Here is a 27,838-nt window from a genome sequence, read left to right on the forward strand (position 1 = left end):
CAGAAGACAATAAGCCTACCTGTGTTCACAAGATAATTAGGCTGTGTGCACAACATAATAACTTGTTCCCACAAGATAATTAAATTGTGCAGACAAAATTAAAAAAATAAAAATAAATTCAAGACTTTAGGGGCTCTGTACTTAGAGTAGCAGTGTCTCAGCTTTCGATGCTTGTGGAATTCATGTGATTATGTGGTTAAGCTCCAAATCCAAACCAGACTTTACCCACAGTGTGAGCAGAAGACAATGATATTAACATTTGTGAAATGATCCTAAGTATGGAATATTTTAGGCATTGATTTAACCATGTGTTATGACATTTAGTTTGTTTGTGAATGTATCATCTGCTTTATATATAATCCTCAAAATGAATCAAGCAAAAAAATAAAGTCACTGTACCTTGTGAGGACAGGGAGAGCAGATGGGAAAACAAAATGTGAATGAATGCTTCATTAACTCCTGAGCATGCTCTCTCTGGCTCTCACACACAAACACATGCACGCCCATGCATGCATGTCTACACACATACACTAGAGACCCCTTATCTGCCCTCTCTCCTTACAATAATCTGAAGATAGACACAGACAGCAGCCCCTTTCTCACGCGCAGAAAACAAATGTGCCTTTTTTTTCGCCAGAAGTTAGAGGGGATTTGACCACCTGTTAGGCCCTCAAAAGCCTTACGACATCCAGCTGGCACATGACGTGAGATTGATAGAAACCATGGGTTAAGACACAGTTAGCCCTGAGCTGAAGATTCAGGACACGGCATTTAAAGGGACAGTTCACCCTCATAATAAATATACATATTTTTCCTCTTATCTTTAGTGTCCTTGTTGGAGATATCAGCCACAGACGCATCTGCCCTCTCTCCAATATAATGGAACTATAGGTGGCACTCTGCTTGTGGTGTGCAAAGCACCAAGAAATACATTTGAAAATCTGTTACTCAAGATGATCCAATAAGCATGTTGTGAGCACTTTCATGAATCTTCTCATAGATAAGAGGGTCATGGTCATGACGCCACGACATGTAAATATTAATGGTATCCTCCCTGGCTGAGCTGTGCTCGGTTATCTAGCAGTAGATACGTGCTTCCTTCTGCCCAGTGATACATATTTTTGGCCACTTTAAGCACTACAAGCTGAGTGCCATCTAGTCCCATTATCCTGGAGAGGGCAGACATGTCTATGACTGATATCTCCAACACTCTGCAACTAACACCAAAACAATCTAAATGCATAAATAGCACTACAGGTAAAAGGGAAAATATGTATATATATATATATTTTTTTTTTTTTATTTGATATTAAATTGTTCCTTTAAGAGAGAGATACATGCAACATACTTTATATCTTGAGGGAAAATTACCCAAACACCAACACTTTTTTTTTAAACAGTGACTTGTTTTGCTGGATCTAAAGTGAGGCTTAATACACATCTCAGCCTCAGGCTAAATTCAGTTGCAAAGTAGAAAGCTACTGTCAGGCCACATAACCTTAATTCATTTCAGTAGAGCTATGGTTATAGTTCCCTTTTATTGCGCCATGTATACAGTAAAAACATGCAACAAACCCATGCACTGCATAAGCAAACAAATCTTGACAGAAACAGGAATCTCATCTCCAATTATGATTATATAACACAAGTGATGTTAATGTAGTCTTTTTAAACCTTGAGAAAAAGAAAAAAATATGTCAGTTTCAATTGAAATATTTCCGCAACTAGATTAATTAAACATGTTGCTTCTAATTTTTTGCTAGCAATGCTGAACTGAGTGGAAGCTTTTAAAAGGCAAAGTTTTGTGGTGAGAGTTTTGAACGAGCGACAGAAACAGGGTAGGACATAAATTGAGGTCTCAATCCAAGCTAATTACCACAGGAAACAACTCAACCGCTATGCAATATTTATGCTGAGCAACACATTTGATTTTTAATTCATAAAGACTGCAAACTTTGGGGGAGTTTCTTAAAAAGAGGAGGCACAGCAAAGCATGATGAAAGCCTCTGTTTGTCAGGTAACCCGATGGTTAAAACTTGAAATACTTAAGGATGTACAGGCAGTCCCTTTCCCTCCCTCCTTCACTCAGATACGATGCTTTTCTTTCATTTTGGAGTCTGACAAGGCAAAACTGTTTTGGTCATATTTTCCGGACCATTTCATGCATATCACTTTTTGCACTGATCTGCTGGAATTTGAGATATCCCCACTCGGCACGGGGAGCGGGGGGGAATATCAGATGATTGGAATAGTTTCCTTTTTTCAGTGGCAGCGGTGGTGTGTCTGATAAAAGCTGTGGAGGTTATTGTGGGAACACCCATCCTTTTTCAGAGATAAAATTACCCCCGTCACAGGAAATTGACGGAGAAGGCGGCTCGAAATAGCTTTTAAAGTCCTTGGCTCTGGGTCTGAGGAGAAAGAACCTTGAGTATAAAGGATGGGGACTGCTGTGTGGATGTGTGTTGTCAGCTTTAGTTTCAAATCATAGGTTTGTGGTGTTTATGTAGTAATCCATTTGGTTTAATCAGCTGCCCTTCAGTGTTGCAACAACATACTTTGGGTTGACAAGAAAACATGAACAGACACACAATTAGATTCATAGCCTTGCTGATAAGCAAAATAGTTAATTTAAGACTTCAGTCTGTCTCATTCATCTTTTATATCATGAATGCACATAATCACTGACATCTTTCCTTAATATAGTCCTTACTATCATGTTGACAATTTCCACCTTTAACTTCCAACCTTTACAAACTACCCCAAAAGTAAATCATTAACGAGCAACACCAGCTAATAACTGCCTTTAGTGATAGAGAGGTGTACGACAGGGTGTTTCAGAACATCATGATATCACATGTGCAAAAAGTGCAAAAAGTGAGTGAAAAATGGATGAAAAAAAGCATCTGCAATTTGTAAACAAAGGCATTAACAAGCTGAAATGTTTGCTTGTTAGTTATAAAAGGGCAATACAATAAAATGCAAGTTGCATGGATGTACAGTATTTACCATTTACATGCTACATTATCTGTTAGCTCTAAATCACTACTCATACTGTAAAATCAGGTATTATGAAGTTTCAACTTAAGTTATTGTTTGGGAAGGTATGGCACAGCACCCACTGTCGACTTTCTTTCTGCACAAACATCCCTTTTGTTTGGGGCCTGAATGTCTCTCAATCAAACAAACACTCCGTCCTTTCCCCCGTTTTTTATACTGCGCAATATTCCTTCTATACTGTGTTTTTTTTCAGCTTTGTTGTGCTTGGCTTTGGATAAGGGCTACTTTCTTTCTGCAGGAGTCACCTCTGTTTCTCTCAGACTGACACAAACACACAATAATATTGTTTCCAATTTACTGAGGAGCTCACTGGGAGAAAAGTGGGTGTATAGCAAACACATTGGTGGCCTCCATCAAATACAGAATGCCCTATAGAATGATGACATAGCAAGAAGAGATAAATATAGTGTAGATGTGTGTAAAGATGGGTGGACACACTGTACAGAACAGCAGTAAACACATAAATGATCAATCCTATGGTCTGTGTTTCCTCCACCCACTTTCTCTTTAATTTATATCATGCTGTTTAACTGCCCACCTTTCTACTCTCTGTCTCACTGTTTCTCTATTCATCTGTGTGACTGAGGTTTCTCTGATCTCTCTCTCTCTGTCACACACAAACACACACACACACACATACACACACATACACACAAGCAAAAATGAGAAAGTGAAATTCTGGCTCTGAGAATTCCTGAGAAGACAATCCTGCTCAGTGTCACAGTAAATCTCGAAAAAAAATGTAGTTTCTCTCAAGGTTTCAGTTCACCTGCCTACCTGTCTCCATCTATGTTTGAGTGTGTGTGTGTGATCCCCTTGCATACATTCTTAAATTATCAGCACTGCTTCGGGGTGATTTAGCTCACACTCATAGCGTACACACAGCCACTTTTACCCACATGAACAGTACATGCACTAATGACAATGGTGGAAAAACTTCTCTTTTTTCTAAGCCGACAGGGAGACGTTAGGTGACATGCAAACTTTGCTTCAGTTTCAAAGAGGGGATTCCTATTGGGTGAGAAAAGAGGAGGCTGAGAGAGGATCTGAGTGTGCTGCAGCACTGCAGCAGAACAGTGATTAAGAGCAGATGCTGTGAGGGGAGCTTTCCTTTGAAAAACACAAAACTGGCTCTACCTCTGTCAGCTGACCACACTTAATAAATAAATCTTATTTTTAGAAGTGTATTTACATTTCAAGCTATTTTGCTAGTCATCTCGTCTCCCACAGTTGAGTCACTGGGTAATTTTTTCTGTTGCCAAGTGGCCATGAATGTCACTGTGTGGATTAGAGACCGGCTACCATGTCATTATTAGGCTTTCTGTTTTAAAAAGGTAAGGCATGGCAGGGTACCCACCTTTGAGAAATAAATGTTTATCATAGACTGTATAAATAATGGGCCATCATCACATCACCCACTGGTTTGTGGACTCCCATTGTGAAGCCTCAAATTTGAGATTGGCCATAGCCATCTTTGAGTGTTGGAACCAGAAGTGACCATATTTGGACAAGATGCAGGGTGCATTTACACATATGGTTTACTTTGGTAATGCTAATGCTAATGTTTGTGAGTGAAAAAAAGGCTTACAAGGTTCAGGACTTAAAACTACCTACTGTGAAAAAAAACATAGAGCCAACTCCTTCGAGGGTCTTTTAGTAAAACTTTGGCGGCCAAAATGTTACAAATAACTTCTATGAACTAAAAAACACTGAAATAGCGACAGCTACAGCTACGACTTTGCTCTGTGAATCTGGGGTTAGGCCATGGTAATGTTACCGAACCAACGCCGTGGTAGTGTCTTGTCAACTCAAAGCAGCCCTACATTATGTATAACTGCAAGTTTCATTACATTAAAAATTTGCCCCTGCATAGTTATCAAAAACAGGAAAAGAAGCTATAAAAACCAAAACTGTTTTTTGTACCAGGCTGTAACATGTTTGTTTCTGCTATAAAGAAGAGCAAGTCAGTCGCCAAAGAACCTCATTTTAACATTTTGGGGACTGACTTGCTCAGGTTTCCACTTGATTTTAGTTTACACATTTCACCTGAGATAACCACAACCAATAGTGATGTCACAGTGTAACAACACACCCTGGTATACTGGTACATCACTGCAGTAATGTTGGAAGACCACTGGAGGTCACCAAAAACATGGTTTCCAGTTGGTATTAAGTTGCTTTTAAAGTAATGGATATGAATATTTTTTACACTCCTGTGCAAAAAAGCAAACAGACAAACAAAGAAAATCTCCATAAAAATGTTATTTTTCATCGGTGGAGTAACCTGCCATGCCTTCCCTTTAAGAGAAATCTGAATAAAATATTTCAAAAATGTGTCTTGTGCTGTCAGTGGACCCTGGGGAAATAATTAATGGCATAATCAGAGACTAACAAACAATATCCTATGAAATGCTTTGCATTTGAAATCTTGATCTGCGAAGTAACTATTAAAAATGTGCAGTAGTATTCATTTGCAGTAGTATCTGTCTTTGAAACAGAGTATCTTAATAAGCATAAAACTGTCAGGTAAACTTCAAAATACTGCTTGAGTACTTTACTTCAGTACATGTACTTAGTTACTTTCCACCACTGGTTTGAAATGATTTCGCATCCATGCTCAACATTAATCTGAATCCACTGGCTTACTGCATATCTAAAAACTCATCAAATCAACATGGCTTAGCTGAGTTGGTTCAGAGCAGAGATTAACTTTATACAGAAGCTATGTCTTTGGGGCACAAATCCGGCTCGGACTGGCAGCAGAGAGAGATATGATGTGGATAAACAAGCTGGATGATTGTCGGGCGATCAACCTCTGACGGGCAGGCTGGCAGTTCAGCTTCAAAAGATTGATACTAGTTGGCAGCATGGACACTGTAGATGTGGGTTAACCCCTTCTGTTCAATTCTGCCCACAAACAAACACACACAAAGAACAAGTAAAAGGGTATTTGCCTTTTACTTTGTATAAAATGTACAAATACGCAGAGGTATGGAGACTGACAGTAGGTTTCTTTTTTTAAATCCCTGAAAGCATTTATGTTATTTCCTGGTGTACATGTCAGAGTGCAATTCATGTGCTCAACATTGTTTGTTTGCTACAATATGCTGTTATGTAGACTACAAATATGTTTTCCTTTGTGTTTAAGTGCATGCATGAATTTCACTGCATACACCAATCTGCACGTGACACAGCTGCTGACTTACTGTTGTGATTCTTGTCCTCCTTTAAGAGCTCTGGTTTATTTTTATCTCCATGGATGATAATGGTGATGACAGCGTCATATTTCTCTCCGTGTAGACCTTTATGCTGCTTTTGCTTTTGTGTGTCATCAGCGTATTAAGGCCACCCATTAAGCCCCTAGTGCCACTACAGCTCACACACACACACACACACACACACACACACACACACACACACACACACACACACACACACAAATCCCACCATCTATCTGTGTTTACTATTTTTGTTTATTCAATATTCCCTCAGGGGTAACTCCTTTTTAATCCTCAACACAACATCAGAACCTGGCTATGTTTACACTGATGCTAAAAAGTAGTTAAAGGTTATGTGCAAGATGTCTACATTTAGAAAAAAACATGACAAAACCAAAAAGATATATAATATTTTGCAAAGTCCTATACAGTGATTAAATGAGAGAGAAAAAAGGGGCACTGTTGAATGAAATGCTACCAAAAATTGCCAAAGGGCAACATTTCTAGTAACAGGGAAAACAGAACATTTTAAAAGGAAACACAAATGTAAATTCACATTTAGTCCGGAGCACTAGTTTGGAAAACTACATATAAGTAGTTTTGTCTTATTTTATTCAAATAAAATGTATTATTTAATTTAATTCATGGTTCTTCAACAGAGAGTTCGCGACCCCTAGGGGGTCTTCAGAGTTACTGCAGGGGGTTTATCAAATTATAAAAAAATAAAAATGAATAAAAAAATAGATAAATAAATGAATAAAGATACATTTGCATTTTAATAGCTTAGTATTGCACGTGCCATGTTTATAAATGGATTTTATGACTGTTCTACAAATTAATGTAGGCCCGGTTTGCAACTCAATTGTATTAATTTTTTGATTCCATATGAAATACTTCTACATATAATAATTCCAAACTGGTTAAAATATCCACATTGGTAATATTTATTGGCAAACATGCTGTAAAATCTTGGCAGTTTTATTTTTAGGATGTTCCTTTTTTTTTTTTTTCATAAAAAAAAAAAGAAAAAAAGAAAGAGGGGCCGCAGAAACCAGAGGGCCCTAAGCAACTGCTTATAATCCTTAATGGCTCTGGCTCTGTACATTTGCCATTCCAGCCTTGCTGCTCCAATACCCCTTAACACCGTTTTTGGGACATGCGGGAAATCTCAGCACTCACCAAGTCTGAGTTTAAATTCTCTTGGAAAACGGTTTTGAACAGGACAGTGGAGACGTGGCATCAGAGGGGCTTAAGCACGCTTGGCTTGGCAATAATATGACGATCTTGGAAGTAAAGGAGACAGCTTGTGCCCGGGTGGATGAAGAGCGGCAAAAAGGGGGAGGGAAGAAAAAAAAAACGAGGGGAGGAGCGTTAGGGGACAGAGCTGACGTGCTGTCACCTGTTTGCCGGTTCGTTAGCCTAGAGCGCTGCTGTGTGCTCTCATAGGGGAAGCTTTTGATGCCTAATTTTCCGCTTGGCCGGGTTTGCGCATGGCTTGGTGCTCAGTGGAGTGGCTGTCCCAGTCACATCCTCTCCTAGAGTAGGCTCCTCTGTCGGAGGCTTGGACGGGGCAGGATGAGGAGGCAGTACAGGGATGAGGGGTATCCCCCACGTCCAGAGGTATGTGGACACTAAACGCACCTCTTCAGAAAGAAGATGAAAACTGTGCAACTCCTGGTGATGCTCAGGAAGAAGAAGAGGGGAAAACATTGCTTCTCTTTGCTGCTTTTGCGCTGAAGAATCAAACCGTTTTTGCTCATTCTGTCTTGTGTTCTCTTGAATGTAGTTGTTTTCCACTTCCTTTCAAACTTTTTTGTTGTTTTGTGATGTAGCGCCTGAGGTTGTCTTACAACTTCTTTGGATGGTGGAAGCAAAGAGACCTAAGGATGAAAACTCTGTTGCATTTTTATCCTCCTTTGATTTACAGCACTGCACTCAATGTCTGTTTCTTTGCATTTATGTCTCGACCATTTCTTCTTCATTTCTCACTTTGCATTTTTTTTTTTTTTTTTGTGTGTGTGTGTTTGCTACAGCAAGCCCTGGATACCAACCTGAGCAATCTGATAAAGAGGAACAACGAGCTGGAGTCTCTTATGGGGAAACTGATCCAGACTTGTCAACATGTAGAGGTGGGTTTTGATAGACCTCTGAGGTCACCACTGACCCATACATTGTCCCTGACTAGTCAAAGTCAGGGATGCCATTAATTAAAGAGTTTACAATGCCAGTCTGCATGGGGATAGAAGTTATTTGATGTTCAACATTTTTACTTATTGGCCTTTTTTTGCAGAAGTTCTGCAAATGCAGAATCTCAATTTGTATATTCACTCTTTTCTGTTTGCTAGTAATAAAGCCACTGGCATGTCATCAGATGGCATCATGGCTTAATATTGACAGCAGTATCCTTTAGCTTAGCATGCAGCTAAGTTTAGCAGCTAAACTAAAACTATAAAGGCTGTGTATCGAATTATATGATTTGGAAATTTAAAAAAAAAATTAACTGATCAGCAGAAAAATACGCAACAACTATTTTTATTTATGAGTTGTTTTTGGAATTTATGACCCAAACAAATTGCAAAACTTAGAAAATTTGCTGCATTTCTGTTTATTTGTTTTCTATTGGAAATAAAATACATTTTGGTTTTAAAGTGTGGGTCATACAAAAATAAAAATTTACAATCCTCAAGGGCTCTGACATTGTGCTTTCTGGCATTTTAGCATCGATAAAAAATTGAATTTATCTATTTATTGTTATGATAGTTCCAATACAAAGCATGCAACTAATGTGCTGCACAGAGAGTTTATAGATATTGCAACTTCTCAACCCTTGTCCCTGGTTGGGCTTAAACATGTACAGTGTAAGTAAAATACACAGATTTCAGTGTCATGACACCATAAATAAATTGACAGTTGCAGCACTACTGTATTTTTTTAAAGTCAAACTTCAGATGTGAAGATGAAGGTGCAGAGTTGTACTAAATTTCCCATGCAATATTAATGCCAAGACAAAAATAATTCTAAGTCAGTGCTGTGTTTAAGTTAGGTATCTTAGATACCTAACTTAAACACATATGTTAGATCTGGTATCATGTACACTCTGCATTCACTTATGAGGTGTGGAAACAGACTTCAGCAACATTTTATTTGGCCATTTGATTATATATTTCATGTGTAATATTATCGTCTTATTGCAAACACCTTTATTTGTGGAGGACATCTGTTTTTGTTAAATATGTTTATTATTAGGATAACAAAGCGTGTGAATGTCTGCTTGTATTCAGCTCTACTGAAGGCAATTCTGTGCTAAGCCTGCCTGTTCATGTTACACTGGCCTACTAAGAAGCTTTAAATAAAGCAATGCCACAGGGTTAAAAGGCAGTGACATCTTAGTTGAGAAATAATGGAGAACAGCCTCACTGCCTGGCAAGGCCTTTATAAACTGCAAGCAAAGAGGATTGTGATTTATTAAGGAGATTTAATTTTTTTTCTCTCTGCTAAAGTGCTGTGTGCATATTCTGTGTCACCAGCACGCAAATATGTTTTTTTTCTGGGAGCTAAGCTTGCAGAATATTGATGATTCAGGAATTTTAAATAAAGAAAACACCCTTTTGTTGCTTTGATCATCACAAAAGGACCAGAAAAAGGAAACAGTCCACTTTAAAAATCAGAAACGGATAAATGATGCATGTACGAAAGGGCAAAAATGGCTTGACCTATTTTTCCCAAATGCATTACGGTCACAAGCACACATACAGTATGTCTTCACAGCACACTCTAAAGCCTTAAAATAGCACGTGGAGTGTACAGTGATAGCATGTTGTTTTTAGGTGAGAAAACTCATATTTCACAGGTAGAAGATGGGAAAATATATGTCAAACTGGTGATTATGAGCCAAAAATAAATATATAAGCTCAGCGAATTAAGACTTTTGATATGCAATGCATCTGCCAATGGGAGGGGTGAATTTGAGCTGAAAAAAAAAAGAAAAAAGAAGGTCACACAGTAAAAGCATTGCATGGGCAGCTCTCTGAATATTTCACATCAGATTAATTTCTCTCTCTCTCAAGTTTCTCTCGAGATGGCTTCTGGGATTTACTGACATCTCAGAGACTCCAGATGCTGTGTAATAACTGTACAGTGTTCATGCATACTTAAAAGAGAAAACTTCAATTAAATAAGACATGGATGTTCTTCTAAAAAAGACTGCAAGCTCACATTGAGTTTCTCTGAGCCACCATCTGTGCCATTTATGCCAAAAGGACGAGATGAGGGAATACGAGATTTAGTATGACGGGGGGAAATGCCACAACATTTCTTCTGATTGGCTGAAAGTTTCAAAATCATACATACAAATTAGACATTCTCTGGGCAAGTAAATCTAACTGTAGATTACATTGAAAATTTTCAATCGTCAAAGTCAGGAGGAAAAACATGAACTAAATGTTGTCCATATAAATATTTCTTACACTGCATGTATGCATCTTTAATATATAACTTGTTAAGAGATTACAGAGGCCAAATGCTCGATTGTGCTCCTTGTACTTTCTGATATACAGACATTTTCTAATCATACTTTACACTGTGGGCAACATGGACTGGTTGTTTTTTACTCGAGATGTTTTGTATTTAACCCTTATTTAACCAGGAAGTCCTGTGAGAAGGACATCTCTTTCCAGGGGAGACCTGGCCAAGACAGCACAACAGTTTAAATAGAAATAAAACATAACAGAGAAGAAATGCAAAATTACAAACACAAGGAGGATGCTAAAATCAGCTCAAATAAAACAAGTGAATTTGGTTTTTTTCTGAGGGACCAGATTTTTAAGATATTTTCAAGTCCAAGTAGGAAAAGATTTCCCCCACAAATCAGTGTAAACACTTGGAACCTGGTAACAAAGACACCAAGTGGACTGAAGCCAAAGATTAATGCTGGAGGTCTGCATGGCTTTGTACACAGAAATATAAAGAGTAAGGTATCTACACATATTTGACAGCCAGTCTACTAAATCATAAAGTGTACAATGATGAGTGATGGGGAACAGAGTAATAAGGAACTGGAGATGCCTAAAAATGTATAATGGAATATAAAGCAAAAAGAAAAAAAAACAGTTGTCCAATGTGCCCAAAATACTTTATACAGTCTAATAAGAAACTCTTATTTTTCAGCCAGTCAGTTAAGCCTCCAGCCAAAGAAATTCAAAATCAGTCGTGGGCACAAATGGGTGAACCATGCCTTAACTGCCCCTGCACCACATCATGTCAAATCCTTGCATTCTTTTCCAGTTAGCAACATGTTGACTAATAGCATCAAGATGTTCTAATTAGAAGAATTCTAGAATTCAAAGCCACACACTATCTGAACCTCTCTCTGCTGCCTTTTGTACTCATGATTGAATCCAAGTATAATTGTATTTCACAAAAAGTCAAAGGAAAGGTAATTTGAGGCCGTTAATTGGTTTGTTTATATAATGCAAAGTGACATCAAGGCACCTAATAAAGAAAAATGAGGGAAAATGTAATGTTTAAACCATAGCAAAAGCCACAGAATAGCAAACAGCTCTGATATCAGTCTGCCCACTGTCATTAGATGCTCCACATCTTTACATTTGTACATTATCTACTCTGGTTACCAACTCTGTATGTGCGTGTGTGTGAAAGTGTGGCTAGTTTATCACCATTTTTACCATGTTATCCACTTACTCACATATTGCCTATTAAAAATGTATTTCATGAATTTTAAAATATTTTTTTTTTGTGTTTGTTTTCCAACTACAATGTTTAAATTCAAAGTGTGCGTGTATATGCAGTTTTGTGGGCGGTTGTTCCAGTCAGATGAGCACTATCAGAGGACGTCATCTTTATTCACATTGTGTTCTTGAGTTTAACAGTCATGAAATGTCAGAGAAAGTGAATCAGCCAAGAAAACTTTCATTACAGCTCCACTCTAGTTTACTGTTGTTTGTTGGGAGCTACTCCTGACCCAATGGTGCAGTAAAGAACACAGCAAAACCTGAAGACCAAAAGAGCTAACTTCCGAAAAACTGCAAAAACTTTCTTTGTGGTGTATATTCAGAGAAGCATCTACCCCCAAGACGCCATTATTTTTAGATCTGTATAAGTGTGCTAATTGGTGTACAAAATGCCACAAAGAGATAACATATATACAAGCTTTTCACAGCATAAGCAGTTTTACGTTCCAAGCTCCCCATGAGCTGTCACAGTGATGTCGAAGAAACCAATTAGCAGCATTGAAAAGGCAGATGCACCAGCGAAGCTCTATACAGCGGAGCCAGGGCGTTCAGCTAGCATGTCTCACATACTGTAAAGTACTGAGATGTAATCCAGGTGGCAAATTGTTTCTGTTGGCAACATGAGCCCAGAAAACCAGAGAAATGCTGTTAAGAAGGCCAAGTTGAGCATATTGAGGAAGTCCTTTCTAGCCTTGTTTCACTCTGTGGAGGAGACGAAAATGTCTCCCCATGATGTCATTATTAAAACACCTGTCAACATGCATATGTGTGTGAGAGAGATTATGAACTAACTTGTTGGCCTGGCAACGCACACAGCAGACATCCCTTTCATTGCTCCCTGTGCTATCGCTTTGCTGCGGCAAGAAAACACTTTACAAGGTGCTGAAATGGAGCGCTAGGAAATGTCCACAATGAGAAATAACACATTATGTAAGGACCTGCAGTCTCATTATTGGAGCCGAACAACTTTTATAGTCTGTAAATGTTCCAAGTGAATCAAACACCTCAGAGAATGCAGCTGAATTCACTTTTTTTCCTCTAAACGCCCTCATGGCAGAATGACCCTGAATGTAATCAGCAGCATCAGCTGCATTTTCCTAATACCTTTCAAATAAATCCAATCATTTTCCTAAAGTTTAGATGACATCAGTGTTTGGCTTTGAGCCAAGAAGATGTTTGTACCCATTGCCCCAAAACTATGTTTTTAGAGAAGCATGGTCTTAATCTACAGGTAGGTGAGCCAGTTTCCACATTCTAAAGTATATTATATAACCTTAAAGTGTTAACCTACATCAACCCAGATTTAATTTAATCCATTCATGATTTCATTTGGGAGTTTATAGAGGCCTGCTGGGAACACATGATAGAAAAAAAGATGTTCACATACTTCTCACAATATAACTTGTGCCATAGCTATGACTGTTAGTAGTTGTAATTTTACTTATTGTTGCTTTGGGCGATGAAGCTAATGGCTACATTAGCATTAACATTATGTTAGCTGGCAAATTCTGCAATAGCAACACTAAATATTCAGGTAATAAGTTGAAGGAAGGTAAACAGAGAGTGTGATGAAGCTACATTGTAAATCAATTGTGCTGCCTCTTTTTCTAATGAATATTGATAAGCTGTTATTGCTGTTACTATTTAAAAAAAGTATTTCCATGGTACCTAAGATAATAATAATTAAGAAAAATGGTACATTTGGACAACATACCGTTCTAGTGAACAGTAAATTGAGTTTTCAGATTTACCAGTCATTGTCATTTTGCATCACCACTTGCAACTGTGGGGTCTCACAATGGTCATTTTTGCATCCATATAATGCACTACATTGAATTGTATTGTGGGGATTGTTGATTGCACTATATAGTAACTACATTTCACCCCTAGAAGTAAGATACTACAGAGAAAAAGAAAAATGGTGGAGTGTAAATATAGAGCACTTTATTGCAAATAGGGTGTGATTTCAGAGACAGCCCCAGACAGAGTCTGGTTCTGGAGCACATTGCTGAGTGTCATGTCTGCTCTCTAACAACCACTGAGCTTTCTTGCTTATTTCACTTGTCACTCAGCTCTCAAGCCAGCAGAAGGAAAAATGACTGAATATGCCTCATCTTCCTCAAGTGTTCACCTCAGATAGGAGGGCCGAAGATGATGAAGATGACATCCTGTCCCTCTACTGACACGATGCGGACCCATTGAACTTATATCTCTGTCGTCTCAGCATCCATCAATCTCTTTGTTTATCTAATGCTCTCAGGTGAACGCGTCCCGCCAGGAGGGCAAGCTGCTGGAGGAGTGTGATGTCCTGATTGACATTATTCAGCAGCGGAGGCAGATCATTGGCAACAAGATCAAGGAGGGGAAGGTGAGGAGAACACTCAACAGGGGGCGAGGAGTGTGATAGCAGATACTATGTATTTGCCTTTGCTGTTTTTTTCTAAATCTTTCACTTCATCTTCCCAGTCGAAACACAGTGAACCAGCTACCAAGGACCCAATATCAACTTTGTTGTTCCACCACAAACAGCATAATGTACTTTCTTGATGCTTTACACTAATTACGTTTTTGTAGCTACTCATTTACTTCATTCCTTAATGATTAAACATTCTATTTTCTTCCATCACCATTTCAACAGATATAATGATCACTGAGGGGCATATTCTGTCTCATCTAATAGATCTAAAATTCTACAGTCATGTGCTTTAAAAAAAAGCAAATTAACTCCCTGATTTCTAAATAGAATGTGCAAACGTGGCACAAATCCGTATCTGGGTGACGGGCATTCACAGTCAAAAGGTTTGGATTGCAACAGATGGCTAATGTCTTCACCTTTATTCATGTCTTTGTAAACACATACACTGAAAACACTTCGAGTTACCATCAGATCCCATTATTGTGTCAAATGCAATACTTCCGTTACAGCCACTTGACCTTATATCAGGAACAGACGGCAAACTGTTCAGCTGCCTAAAATGCAAACCCTTCAACACGTTCCGAACAGACGGGAAAAACACTCCGACTGGCCAAAAGTAGATCCCAGAGCATATGGGATGGTGCATGTACTTGTTCTCTAAACCCGGATGATTTTTTTTTTAAAGCTGTATTTAATGAGACTTGGAACCCAACAGGGATTTTTTTGCACCGTGTAATGTGCGCTTTTAGCTTTTAGGATTGCATCAGAAAAGACAGAGATGCAAAAAGAGATATTTATTTTCAGGCCAGCAGATTCCTACAAATGCTTTTTGTAGAAAAAGTGCTCAATCATGATCAATAACAATAAAAAATGCTCTATTCTGAGACCAGGTTTTAGTTAGTCGTCCTTATTTTTTAAAACACAATAAGGACTTTGCAACTTTCAATGGATTTGGACTGAGATTACAGTGTTGTGTGTTCTTTACAAGCCGAACTGCTGATGAAATGTCCTTTAACCTCAATCCAGCCACTGACCTCAATCTGTCTCTTAACATCTCTGCTCATACTGAAGGGAGAGGGAATGGAACTGGGGGGCAAACAAGGGGAAATGAAATCCCAGATTTGCGTGCAATAGAATCATTGGCATGCCTAGAAAATATAGTGCTAGCAGGGACATGGAAGAAGCTTAACTCGTGTAGTTTCATCATTTTTCTGTTTCTTTCTTTTTCAATATTTAACTTTTGTATCAAGCTTAGTTGCACATTCTAACCCTTATAATATATTTCATTTGTGCAACAACAGAGAAAGAATTAACCTTTAAGTATTTGGTTCAATTATCTTCACAGTTACAAGATAATTGGGGCATCTTAACAAAAACACATACAAACAGAATTACATCCTCATGGTTCTGTGCCTCCGCCACCAACAAGTTACAGTTTACATCCATGTCTGTCAAGATTAGTGTCACTGATTCACTATCTGACCAAATACCTCTCATTCTGATCTGAGTTTGTTGAAATATGGCCAAAAAGTGTTTTTGCAGAACATTATGATGGCACAGTGAAGTCGTTCTTTTGGATATAAAATGTCATCATTTTGTCCCTAATAGAAATATGCAGATGTTTGTGCTAAATTCAAAGAAACTCCATCACCCCCATGTGTTACTCATTCACTAAAATGAGACAGACGCTAGTTCACAGCGACCTTGTCCTTTGACCATACAATATAATCAGTTAATACATGAGCCCAGGTGGCTGTTTGTGCCAAACTGGAAGAAATTCCCTCAAGGTTCTTAAAATACTGCTTTTATGATAATTGGACTCATGAATGGATAGACACCCCAAAAAACAATGTCTGAGGCCATCACTGTCACCTGTGCAGAGGCATAACAAGAAATGAGTGGGAAGGTCAAAACAAATCATTTTCCAGTCCCTGAAATTACAGTAAGCAGGCTGGAGGCATTTATGCCCTTAGCTATATTTTTTTGGCTTTGATGTTCATACCAATTAAGAAAACATGAAGAAATACATGTGCGCCAGTCAACCTTGTATTTGACCTTTTCATGTATAGCTGACTTCAAAATGTAACATCCATCTCCATGTACCAATAAACTCCCATATGTTTTGGGTCATTTCCTGTTGTCAGCTATGATTATGTTCTCATCCTTAATCGTCTGCAACATCTCAACCTGGTTGAGGGCATTTTCATGCATTCTTGGTTTGACTACTTGATCCAGCCGAACAGCACTGTTCTCAGACTTCACTTTGCATTTGCTATCCTTTTCAGGCACAAAGGATTCGGAAGCTCGCCCAACAGATCTCAAACTGCAAGCAGTGCATCGAGAGGTCCACCGCTCTCATCACGCAAGCTGATCAAACACTGAAAGAAACCGATCATGCTCGCTTCCTGCAAACTGCCAAGAGCATCAACGAGAGGTCAGATAGCCCACACGTTGGTTCTGCATGTCGAAATTATTTGGCTGAGCAAACCAAGGTCTAGCTTTAGGGGAAGGGCAAAGAGTGCACACAGTTATGTTGAGAAACAATTTGAGAACTTTTTGGACTTGACTTCCCCACCAGCAAAGACAAGTTGAGAGGCAATATATCTTTTATTTAGCCTAATTTTATTCCACTCCCTGCTCAAGCTTTCTGACTAATTGTTTTGGCAATTGAAAACGAAGCCCGGTGTCCAATATGTGCATCCTCAGGAGTGAGTGATATAAAAAGAAATCATTATCCTTTGGTGCTTCAAACAAAAGTAGTGTTTCAATCAGAATCTAATCTGCACAGCATCACTAATTAGGAGGCTGATATAATTCAGATTCAGTAAATTTAATTTAGCAACTATTTAGCAGTTTGTTAATGTGTTATATCTGTTTTACTCCATCAGATAAGCATGCTAAAATTCCTATTCCTTGTTTTTCCTTCTCGTAGCTTATTAATTCTTCTTCTGTTTTGGAGATAATGATAAACACTTGCAGAAATTAAATTTGACAACCTGTTTAATTTCGATTGGTAAAGGGTTTCTATGGCGACTGCATCGACCCAAGTGCTGATCCCTGAGATACACCTAACAGACACCTTTGACTCTGTTGCCCTGGACTTCACCAGAGAGAAGAAGTTGCTGGAGAATCTGGATTACCTTACAGGTAAACGTTCATGTTTTCGTCAGTCTTTCCTTTCAGACAAACATTCATTGATTTCACACTTATTTGAAGACAAAGTTTGTGGGCATTTTAGTTAATGTGCATCATAGACCACCTGATGTTTACTTTCTTTGAGGTAAAAATCATACACCAAATGTCACTTTTTGTCAAACAGTCTAGCCCTTTAATTGAATTCCACATTGACCATGAAATCAAACATTCCCTTTAATTACAAGTGGAGTCCTGATTTAAATTCATCTTTTGTTATTTTCTTTAATTCTTTTGAAGTCTCTGCTATCTTCAAGCACAGCACTTGAAGAGACCAGGCCTCAGCCTATTAACTCCAAAATTAATCTTCAACATTAATTTCCGATGTCCCATTTGCATGGACCCATCAAAATGTCACAGTACGAATTATGAGCAGGGCCGAAAACAAGGCATCATGTGTAGTGGATTTGAAGGTCTGTGAAAATGGCTGGCTCGTATTTATTCTCTGCGATGCATGAGGGCTTCGCTGGAGGGCCTTTTCACTAAGTGAATCAGTCTGAATCACTCCACTATGTGCAGCCACTCATGACAGAAGGCTCGGGAGAGGATGAGAGTGACAGACACAGAAAGAGATAGGAAGTGGCTTTACAATCAATTTAAGCTGTGCCTTTGTATCTTTGTTTCTTACCTCAGTCCGTTCTCCTTCCTCTAAAGGCCCCATGCTTTGAATACACAAAGGATTTGTTTCATTTATTTCGCGATGGAGCTATAACATGATAGCACATAAAACATGAATTTGTGAGTGTAAGAAAGCCAATCTAGCATCTTAGGTTATGTAACAACTCACATTTGTTAATGCTTAAAGGATGCGATATTTACTCTACCAGATGTGATAATGTGAGCAGCATTTTAGGAGAATATTAGGATACATGTTTTTTTTTTTATTTTTCTCTTCCGCACTGCATTTAATGCTCAACCTACCACTCTAGTGGAAAGAACATCCTCAATCCTGTGTGTAATGAAGCCTTACGTATGAGGTTAACTGGGGCTACTGTTTGCTATACCAACTGACAACCTTTGACTATGTTATTATATTGGGAATAATGTCATTTAAAACTACATTCAATTGAAATTATCAGCATTAGATCTTGTTGGATGACACTCACATTTTTTCTCACCCTCCACAGCTCCGAGTGCTCCGTGCATAAGGGAAGAGTTGTGTACGGCTTCCTACGACACCATTTCTGTCCACTGGACGTCTGATGATGAGTTCACAGTGGTGTCCTATGAGCTCCAGTACGCCATCTTCACTGGACAGTCTAACATTGCCAGTAAGTAGTACAGTGCTGGACGTAGAAATTCTGCCCTAGGTGCCCTAGGAAAGCTTCCCCTTGTGCCACCCTGTCCTTCCAAAAACTTAAAACATTTCATTATCATTATCTTAATAACTTCTCTATGTATTGTTTTTACAACAAACAAGAGCAAGCACTAATGAGAGATCAACACAAATACATAAAATTAGCTAACAATAACTTATTGAAAAACCCATTACCATTAACTGCCTGGCCAGAACTGGAGGTACCCATACAGTCCAACTGTCTTATGCTCCACATATTTGAATTGAGAAAAAAAGGTGCAATTTTGGCACCTCCTTCTAAGTGGCACCCTTGGCAGCCACAGAGTATGTGCAGATGAGAGTGAATGCTCAGTAAGAAAGGAAATCAATGTAGTTTTAGGTTTCTGGGACCGTATTTAGCATCTTGTTTCTAATTGTTTGCTTTTTAGCAGCTTTGGGGTGTCAAGCCACATCTCATATTATTTTTGTTGTTTCACACAGATGTGGTGTTTTGCAAGCAAAGTTAAAAACAGGGACTTTTCATGTTCTGCCATAGCCAGTAACATAGCCACAGAAATATTACCATGAAAATTGCCCCGAGCAAGCATGAGATTGACATGCAAAAAAGAGGATCTAACAACACGACAACGAACGTTTCTTCAGTCAACATAAAAAATGTTAACTGTTCTGAGAAAGCACTATTGCAGTTTACAAGATTTACAATGAAAGACTAGATGGATATGTCAGTCGCCAAAGACGAAATAACAACCAATCCAAGAGGAAAAATGTGAAACATGAACATGACACCCAACTAAATGTGGCAAAGAAACGGAAACTCAGTCAACTAGAGAACACTTTGAAACAGCATTTAAACCACAAGAAACAAAATCAACATCATAACTAAACAGCTGATTGAATCTGGAGTATAAAAATTCTAGTAATTAAAAAAAAAAAAAAAAATCGATCAAGAGACCTGAGATCTGTTCAGCACAATCATGCTGCTCTACTAGTGGCCACTAGCTCCCCTAAGGCAGCTGGAAGTTAAAGTGCTTTCCTAAAAGCTGAGATAGCGGTGGAAGTGGAACCTCCTGAAGTGAAGCCTCTAGCCTTTATGCTACTATCACCCTCAGATACTGTCACACATCAAGCGACTGTAGCTTGTGACGGATAAAAGGAGTATGAGATTTGACAATGGTACAGCAGAGAATTCACACTGGGTATGGAGCAGTACAAGACTTCAGTGGATGTACAAAGTTGTTATGACTATATATGCAAGACATTCAGGTTTAAGTAGCACTGACAGAGTGAAAGGTTCTTTTTGAAGTCTCTTTCCTCTTCTTTCTCTTTCTCCTTCCTTCTGCTTCTGCTCTGTATGTTTAGAGTTTCCTTCTTTTATATCTTTCTTCCCATTTCCCGAGGTTACATCTTTGCCAATGCCTTCTCATTACATAACAGTTTAAAGCATGTTGCTAACCGACAGCCATTAAGCTAATGTGACATTTATTTCCCCCTTTCTTTCACATCCCTGTCTGCTGCTGTTCTAAGAGAGGCTGCGATTTTCCTCACCTCCTGTTTCCACATCCGATAATGTCAGAGGTGTTGCTGTTGGCATCACGCACCCGGAAAAAATTCCCCCTGGAGCAATTCAGATGAATCACTATGCAGGAAGTGAAACTCCCCCAATGTTGATTTAATAAAAACACAAAAACAACATCCTTAACTCTGATGAATAATTGTTCAGTACAGCCCTCTGGATAAGATCTCCTGTGGGAAATATGTCTTAATATGATAGGAAAGACAAAGAGAGTTTGTCGATCACTATGTGATTGATTTTAATGTATGTACTTTTATAATTCACCAGTAGGAAGAGTAGCAGTTGTTACTTTAATGGTGAAGTTTCAACAATCCACCTTACTTACACAATATCTGATCATGAGGTCCTAATTTGTCTTAATTCTACTAAAAAAGTATATTTAGCTGATGTAAGTATTTTTGGGGTTGTAATTCTTAAGATTTTCATGGCATTAACCCTGTTGGCATAAAACACATTTTCATGCAATATTGTAACATTAAAAAGAGAATTTAAGGCGCTTTTTATGGGAAATTATTTTCAATTCTGGGTGGCCAACAAACCTTCCTACAAACTAAGCTATGACATGGATGGAAAATACTCTCTGTTAGCCTTTGGCTTAATCCACACTTACACATTTTTGTTTCAAAACACAAAATATAGGTAGGCTCATATCTAGCATCATGCTTTGCCATTTCGGAAACGCCTTGAAAATGCTGCTGAACAAGTTTGAGTTTGAAAACAGCTAGGCCTACACACCTAATGTGAATTCATCCTTCATCTGTGAGTTCTCCTTTCTAATTGCCATCGCTTCCTCTGATGATGGGTATTTGGATAACTGAGCAAACAACCGCAGAGTAGACAATCTGCCTCCTGTTTGCACCAGCATTTTCAGGTTTGTTAGTATGGACTGAGATTAATTCTAACTCTGTACAAAAACTCTCGTGTGTACAGAGATCATTTTGGTTTTAAGAGGCCTAAAATGAAGTGTAGATGTGGCCGTAGGAGGTGGTGCTGCACTTCTGTAGTGCCACTGAATAAAACACACACTAAGCAGAGAGAGCATAGTGCAGCTATGAAGCCAACGAGGTGTGAATGGTTCCCTCTGGTGCCTTTTTGCACCCTCTCGCCTGTTCCCAATGCCGCAGGCTCACACACAACCATTTCTTGAGTACACCATCCTTTTACACTGCTGTACTGTACATCACTACTCTCCAGGAAACTTAAAGTGAATAGTTGTTCTCCTGTTTGAAGGTTTTTACACTGAAAGTGTCCACAGCGAAATATGTTTTTCACAGATTTCTCCTCAAAATACATTTTTAGGAAAATTAAACAAGTGAAATCCTGAATATATTTTCTCCCTGAAGTACCAGACTGCACGCTGTATCATCCCTCTTTCTCATCTGTGCCTCTTCCTCCTTATCTTCCACTCCTTTCCCCTCTCCTCACAGGTCTGTGTAACTCATTGGAGAGCTGGATGATTGTTCCCAACATCAAGCAGAACCACTACACAGTGCACGGTCTGCAGAGTGGCACCAAGTATATCTTTGTTGTCAAGGCCATTAACCAAGCGGGAAGCAGAAGCAGTGAACCGGGGACTCTGAAGACCAACAGTAAGCAACAAAATGACAGAAAACACTCCATATTGGATCGACCTTTGCTTAAAATTCATTTTCAAACAGTCACACAGAAGTAACTTATTGGCTTTCACTTGCTGTGCTTGAGATATTTTTTTTTCCTTCTGTAAATATGAGAGTCAATTAACTGAAAATAAACGAGCTGCTCTGTAAAGAAACTTGCCTGCTATAGATCTAAATACATTTCAAAATCAATTTCTTTTTCATTTCCTCCTCTACCAGGCCAGCCATTCAAGCTGGACCCCAAGTCTGCCCACAAGAAGCTGAAGGTGTCCCACGATAACCTGACAGTGGAACGGGATGAAACCACATCCAAGAAAGGCCACAGCCAGGAGCGTTTCTCCAGCCAGAACAGCTACGGCGTGGTGGGGAATGTCTACATCGACAGCGGCCGTCACTACTGGGAGGCTTTAATTGGAGGGAGCACATGGTGAGTTTTATTTACCCACAAGTTCTAGTCAGAATTTCCTGGAGTCTACTTCAGGTTCAGTGATAACAGAATCTTCAACTCCCTCTCAGGTACGCTGTGGGTATAGCCTACAAATCAGCCCCCAAGCACGAGTGGATCGGCAAGAACTCAGCCTCCTGGGTGCTCTGCCGCTGCAACAACTCCTGGGTGGTTCGCCACAACAGCAAAGAGCTGGCTATCGAGCCCTCGCCCCACCTGCGACGTGTCGGGGTCCTGTTGGACTACGATGCCGGGTACGTGACCTTCTACGATGCTGTGGGCTCCCAGCACTTGCACACATTCCATGTGTCTTTCGTCCAGCCTGTGTGTCCTGTGTTCAACGTGTGGAATAAGTGTTTGACGATTCTCACTGGTCTACCCATCCCTGACCACCTAGAGGGACTGGAGCCCGACAACTGAGAACTATATAAACAAGAATAAATCAGCATGAACTGGTCTTAATTATTTTTTTAAAGCTGCACTGGGCAAGATTTGTGAAAAATGTTACCTTTACGGAGAACCAAGGAAAGTCCCACCCTTCCTAACAGTAACAACTAATGGGTATGATTAGCTTTGTTGATAGACAGCTGTGTCAACATGCTGGAAAATGGTGCCCACTGCCCACCCTCTGGTCTCCACTGGTTAGCTAGTCTTAGCCACTCTGGGAACTAGCTAGCAGCACCGCTCATCTACAATAACCACTGGTCCCATTGCTGTGTAAACATGAAGGCCACCATCTGGTCGCCCCAATAATTAAGCAATTTTGTTTTGAGCTGCAAAACCCCTTTTGAATTGTTAATGATGTTAGCACCACTAGCTATGCTGACACTGCTTCTGGTGCTAACAGAGCTAACATTAAGGTAACAATGCTAAAGGGAGGTTGCAGCTCAAAATTCCTGGGGGGACACCAGAGAGTGCGTGCAGTATTTCTACAGCAACACTGCTGGTGCGGGACAGCATTACTTGAAGTAACCACTAAATGAGCAACACCAGGCCGGGGTGTCATCTCAGACCGGCTGGTTTGGTTAAAAAAGTAATGAGCATGTAAGTAGAGATAATTTTATCATTCCAAATTATCGTAACATTTACTACACTGCAAAATTACCTAGTGCAGCTTTAAATTGCCAAGAAAAAAAATGAGATGCCTGGAGTATTATGTTATTGCGCTTTTTTAAAGTGATTTTCAGTTGTTTACTTTGATTTCTAAAAGCAAATATGGCACCGCTTCATGCCATCTTTGACTCCTAGTAAAACCTTTTCTGGATAGAAGACAATATGCTGGAGTAAGTCTAGAAGAAACCAGGATAAATGGACAGAGTTGAGCCAGAAATTCCTACTTTGAGGCACTTTGGGCCACGATAGGTGCATTTGTACCATGGCAACTAGGAAACAAGCCACAAATCAATTTCTAATTTTCTTTTTCTTTTCTTTTCTTTTTTTTTACACCACCTTATCAAATATAGCACTTTGAGAGTCTCTGAAAATACCAATACATACACTGCATACACACATGAAAAGAAATATGAGTATATACATATAAACTACCCCAACTTTAATCAGTCATAGTTGCTGGAAAGAGCAGAATAACATGTACATTTTGTAAATTCAACACAAACCTCCCCCTATTTTTCTCTCCTTCATTAAAAAGGAACCAAAGTAGCCATTGCTGTCTATTCAGATGACTTTACTTAAATTTTACATAAGTTAATAAATGCTGAATTATTTTTAAAAGTGACAGAGAGGAAATAGCATAATGCTAATATTAAATGCAGAATTCCCTTAAATGTAGACCTTGTTTTTGCACATTTATTGATGCTTTTGTAGTTTAAAAATTAATTTTGGTGCAATTAACATGTATTTGTGGGAAAGTGTTGTGTTCTGTTTGACTGATTGTGTAAATTTTCTTTTTTTGTTGGCAAGCAGTCCTGCCATTATGAGTCCTGCCATTATGATTTCATGTGATGCATTATATGGGAGTTGTGTTAGAGTTGTAGCCCCAGGCTATTATTGGAGCTGAGAGGTAAAAATGCACAGTTGAGTGGAATTTTTTTTCTATTAAATAAGGTTTAGTGATACATATTTGTGCTGGTGTGCCAACACTCCAGAATCATTAATTTGCTTTTAACAAAACGTGTCTTTCCATTCCTGATATATTCAGTTTTGCAAGTCATTTTTACACTGAGGTTCTATTTAATCAAATCTACATGCAGAGTATTGTTTTAAAAGGTTGAATCACACCATCCTTCACTTAAGTATCATTGAGGAAGCAATGCACATGGGGCTGTCCTCAGACTTGTTGCACATTTATGGTGTCAAAACGGTGCACAAAACTCTTCACTTCAGTCACTGGCTGCATCTTTATTAAGTTTTTCTTAATTCCTTACCATTTAAAAAGGGACAAAATGGCCTAAATCAGATTCAGCCACTGATTGTTAATGGTCAAGACCCTTCCGACAAAACCTCCCAAGGGAATGTTGTCAATACTATATCCTATAATTCAATATTGTGTAATATGTAATGTTTAACAGTGACAAAAAAAGGCACTCCTCAGTGTAAATACAAAGATTTGGTTGTATTTCTCAATGTCGCTTTGTTTCAATACCTGGTACACTTAAAATAATTACAACAAATCTCTTCTTTAATTCTGTGTTTCCTTGGCAATCAATTGAACTGTATGTTATCATTGTATCAAATATGTAGTGCTTAATTTAATGTTTCCATTTGAACTTTTTATGACCATGGTGTTATATGTTCCGTCTCTGTGAACATTTTTATGGAAAACAAGATATGAGTGCTTGCATCACTGTTGTCTGAGATAAATCTATGAGAAGGTCAAAAAATAAACGTTGTTCCTTTTCACATTAAAGTGTGCAATTCTTCATACAGTGAAGCAAAACAGCGGGGTGAGAATGTCAAGAGCCGATCTCATAAAAGCAGGACGGGGTGAAATGCCAGGAGCCGTTTCTGATGGAAGGATAAACAAAGATCTTATTTTGAGGAAATTCAAGCAGTCACAAATTCAATAAGTTAAGACCATGGCATTTTGGTCTGTGTAAAGTTACTGGTGTCCTTGAGGAAGACATTGCACTCACTGCTGTAAGCATGACTGTGCTGTTCTTCTCAGTTTTAGACTACAAGCCAAATTCAGATTAGACAGTGTCAATCATTGGACATTTAAAGCTACTATAATGAATATTATTTTATTAACAATGGATGATGTGATTACTTTTATGTGAAAAGGGTCATAGATGATTAGTTAGTTTTGAAGTGCTGCATCTAACTTACATAACAACAGCAACAGAGAGTTGGTTTTCTCATGGCAACTTTGAATTGATGGTTTAATAGGCAAATTGAAGGCTGTTGTTTAATAAATGCTGAATGAATTTCAAATTGCACTTGTTTTCCGTTGTTGGCAAATTTATATTATTATTCTGAGGTTTGATTTTTTTTCTTTTTTCTGCAAGCACCTGAGTTCTCTATAATATGTGTGTGTACTTGCATATGTGAATTACCTAAAATGCCCATCGGTAGTAATTATCCTTTTTATAACCACATTAGACACTTTACCTACAATAGATACCGATGCTTCACAGGGCATCAAAGCACCTGTATCAGTCCCTGTACTTTTTTCTTGTACATGATGAATCATCCAGGTAGATGCAATTGTGACTCTAGGTTTAATCTCAACTTGTTAACTTCACTTTGAGTTTATGAATTTCCTGAGGCAGGAGGTTGTTGAATTTATCACGTAAACTTCCAGCGGACATCGGGAGCTCTTCCTGATTTTATCAGGAGCAGTTGTTCTTAGGGGTCAAGTGTCAGTGGGGGTTTGCTGCTGAACAGCTAGCATTAGCTGAAGCCTGTGTGTGATGCTCACACGGTTCAGTAGTGTGAGTGGGCAAAATGAGTTTACCCAGCGCTCCACTGCGCAAACAATAAGAGGACACAAAGACAATTTACAGGTCACCATCCGCAAATAATGGAGGTGGTTCCCTGTAATTCACCCTCTGTTACAGAGGATATGGTGGATAGTATGGGCAGACTTCTCTCTGTTGTTGACAGAAGCACTGATACCAGTCATTAGTGCTTCTCTCTATAACTGCAGCCATGAGATACGCACTATGCATAGATGCTTATGTATAACTTTCTTTTTCTAAAATTGTTTAATACATTGTGTTGCATGAGAGGAGGAATCTAAACTTAAAAAAAAAAACAAAAAAAAAACGGGTTCCTGACTGACTATAATTATCTCAATGTGTTATCATAACCAGTTTCAGAGTGTTACATCCATGACTCAATTATACCCATTGCATATTAGAAAATAAAAAAAATCATGAGTCACAATATAAGGCCATCTTCGCTTCTCAAAAGGAGTAAACCGAGCGTGAACTGTGACATTTCTTGATATGTCGATGTCTATAGAGAGCAATTATCTTCAGTGTCACTGGAACTACTTTTCATCTTTTCATATACAGTACATCGTTTGCCACAGCTCTGTTCTTAAGTGACCTGTCTACTTGTTTCCGACACGACACGAAAGAATTAATTCCTTTTTGGCCAACTGCAATGGAGGTATGCCTTCAGATTGTGCATTTACTTAAATACAACTAAAACTCCCAGGACCTAAATTCTAACCTCTTCCACCAACTTAATCCATTTTGAGCCAAGTTCAGCAGTTAAACATGCTTACTAACCCTCTTGTGTCCACATACAACACTTTGTGTGACATTTCAAACAATCAATACAGTAACTTAATGTCTCTTGGGATTTTGCTGCTCAGCTCAAATGTACCGCAAAAGGTTGAGGCCCAACTATTATATTAACCTTTGTCAAGCGAAGGATTTGCTGAGCTTGTGTGTTGTCTTTTCTACACAACCTTGGTTCACATACACACCACTATATTCACACTTGAGACCTGTGAAGGTCCAGCAGCTTAAAGGACTCGGGCCTTTTTTTTGTCTCAAGGGCACCTTGAATAGACTTTAGCAAGAAGCAGAAACTGTTGGTTCAACTTTTCCCTATGGGAGTTTGAACCACTGACCTTCCTTCACTAGACCACTACACACTCCTTTAGGCAAACACTGTCCCACTTTTGTACATTGCTGTTTGTGCTGCTAACCATGCACTTGTATGGGCAGTCTGGGGGCTCTGCCTTCCCCAGGGGATTTTCACAGCCTAGCTACAGCACAAAGAGAGAGACAGGACTCCTAAAGACACAGCCTCTGTGCTCCTGGGAGAGCTGTGCATGTATTCTATATCTATGTATCCTTGCTG

At 38.9% G+C, this 27,838-nt stretch overlaps 1 protein-coding gene across 2 annotated transcripts in view; it reads left to right on the forward strand.

Annotated features, from left to right (window-relative positions):
• Window positions 1–25,459, forward strand: part of LOC121963002 (E3 ubiquitin-protein ligase Midline-1-like) — a 68,322-nt gene extending 42,863 nt beyond the window's left edge. For both annotated transcript variants that reach the window (XM_042513358.1, XM_042513357.1), the window contains exons 3-10: window positions 8,309–8,404; window positions 14,286–14,393; window positions 16,727–16,875; window positions 17,461–17,588; window positions 18,761–18,904; window positions 21,931–22,092; window positions 22,339–22,546; window positions 22,636–25,459. In XM_042513358.1, coding sequence (XP_042369292.1) covers window positions 8,309–8,404; window positions 14,286–14,393; window positions 16,727–16,875; window positions 17,461–17,588; window positions 18,761–18,904; window positions 21,931–22,092; window positions 22,339–22,546; window positions 22,636–22,984 — 1,344 coding nt within the window. In that variant the 3' untranslated portion in view covers window positions 22,985–25,459. The remainder of the gene's footprint in view (window positions 1–8,308; window positions 8,405–14,285; window positions 14,394–16,726; window positions 16,876–17,460; window positions 17,589–18,760; window positions 18,905–21,930; window positions 22,093–22,338; window positions 22,547–22,635) is intronic.
• Window positions 25,460–27,838: the final 2,379 nt, after the last annotated feature.

Source organism: Plectropomus leopardus, chromosome 24, assembly GCF_008729295.1.
Source record: "Plectropomus leopardus isolate mb chromosome 24, YSFRI_Pleo_2.0, whole genome shotgun sequence".
NCBI lineage: Eukaryota > Metazoa > Chordata > Actinopteri > Perciformes > Serranidae > Plectropomus > Plectropomus leopardus.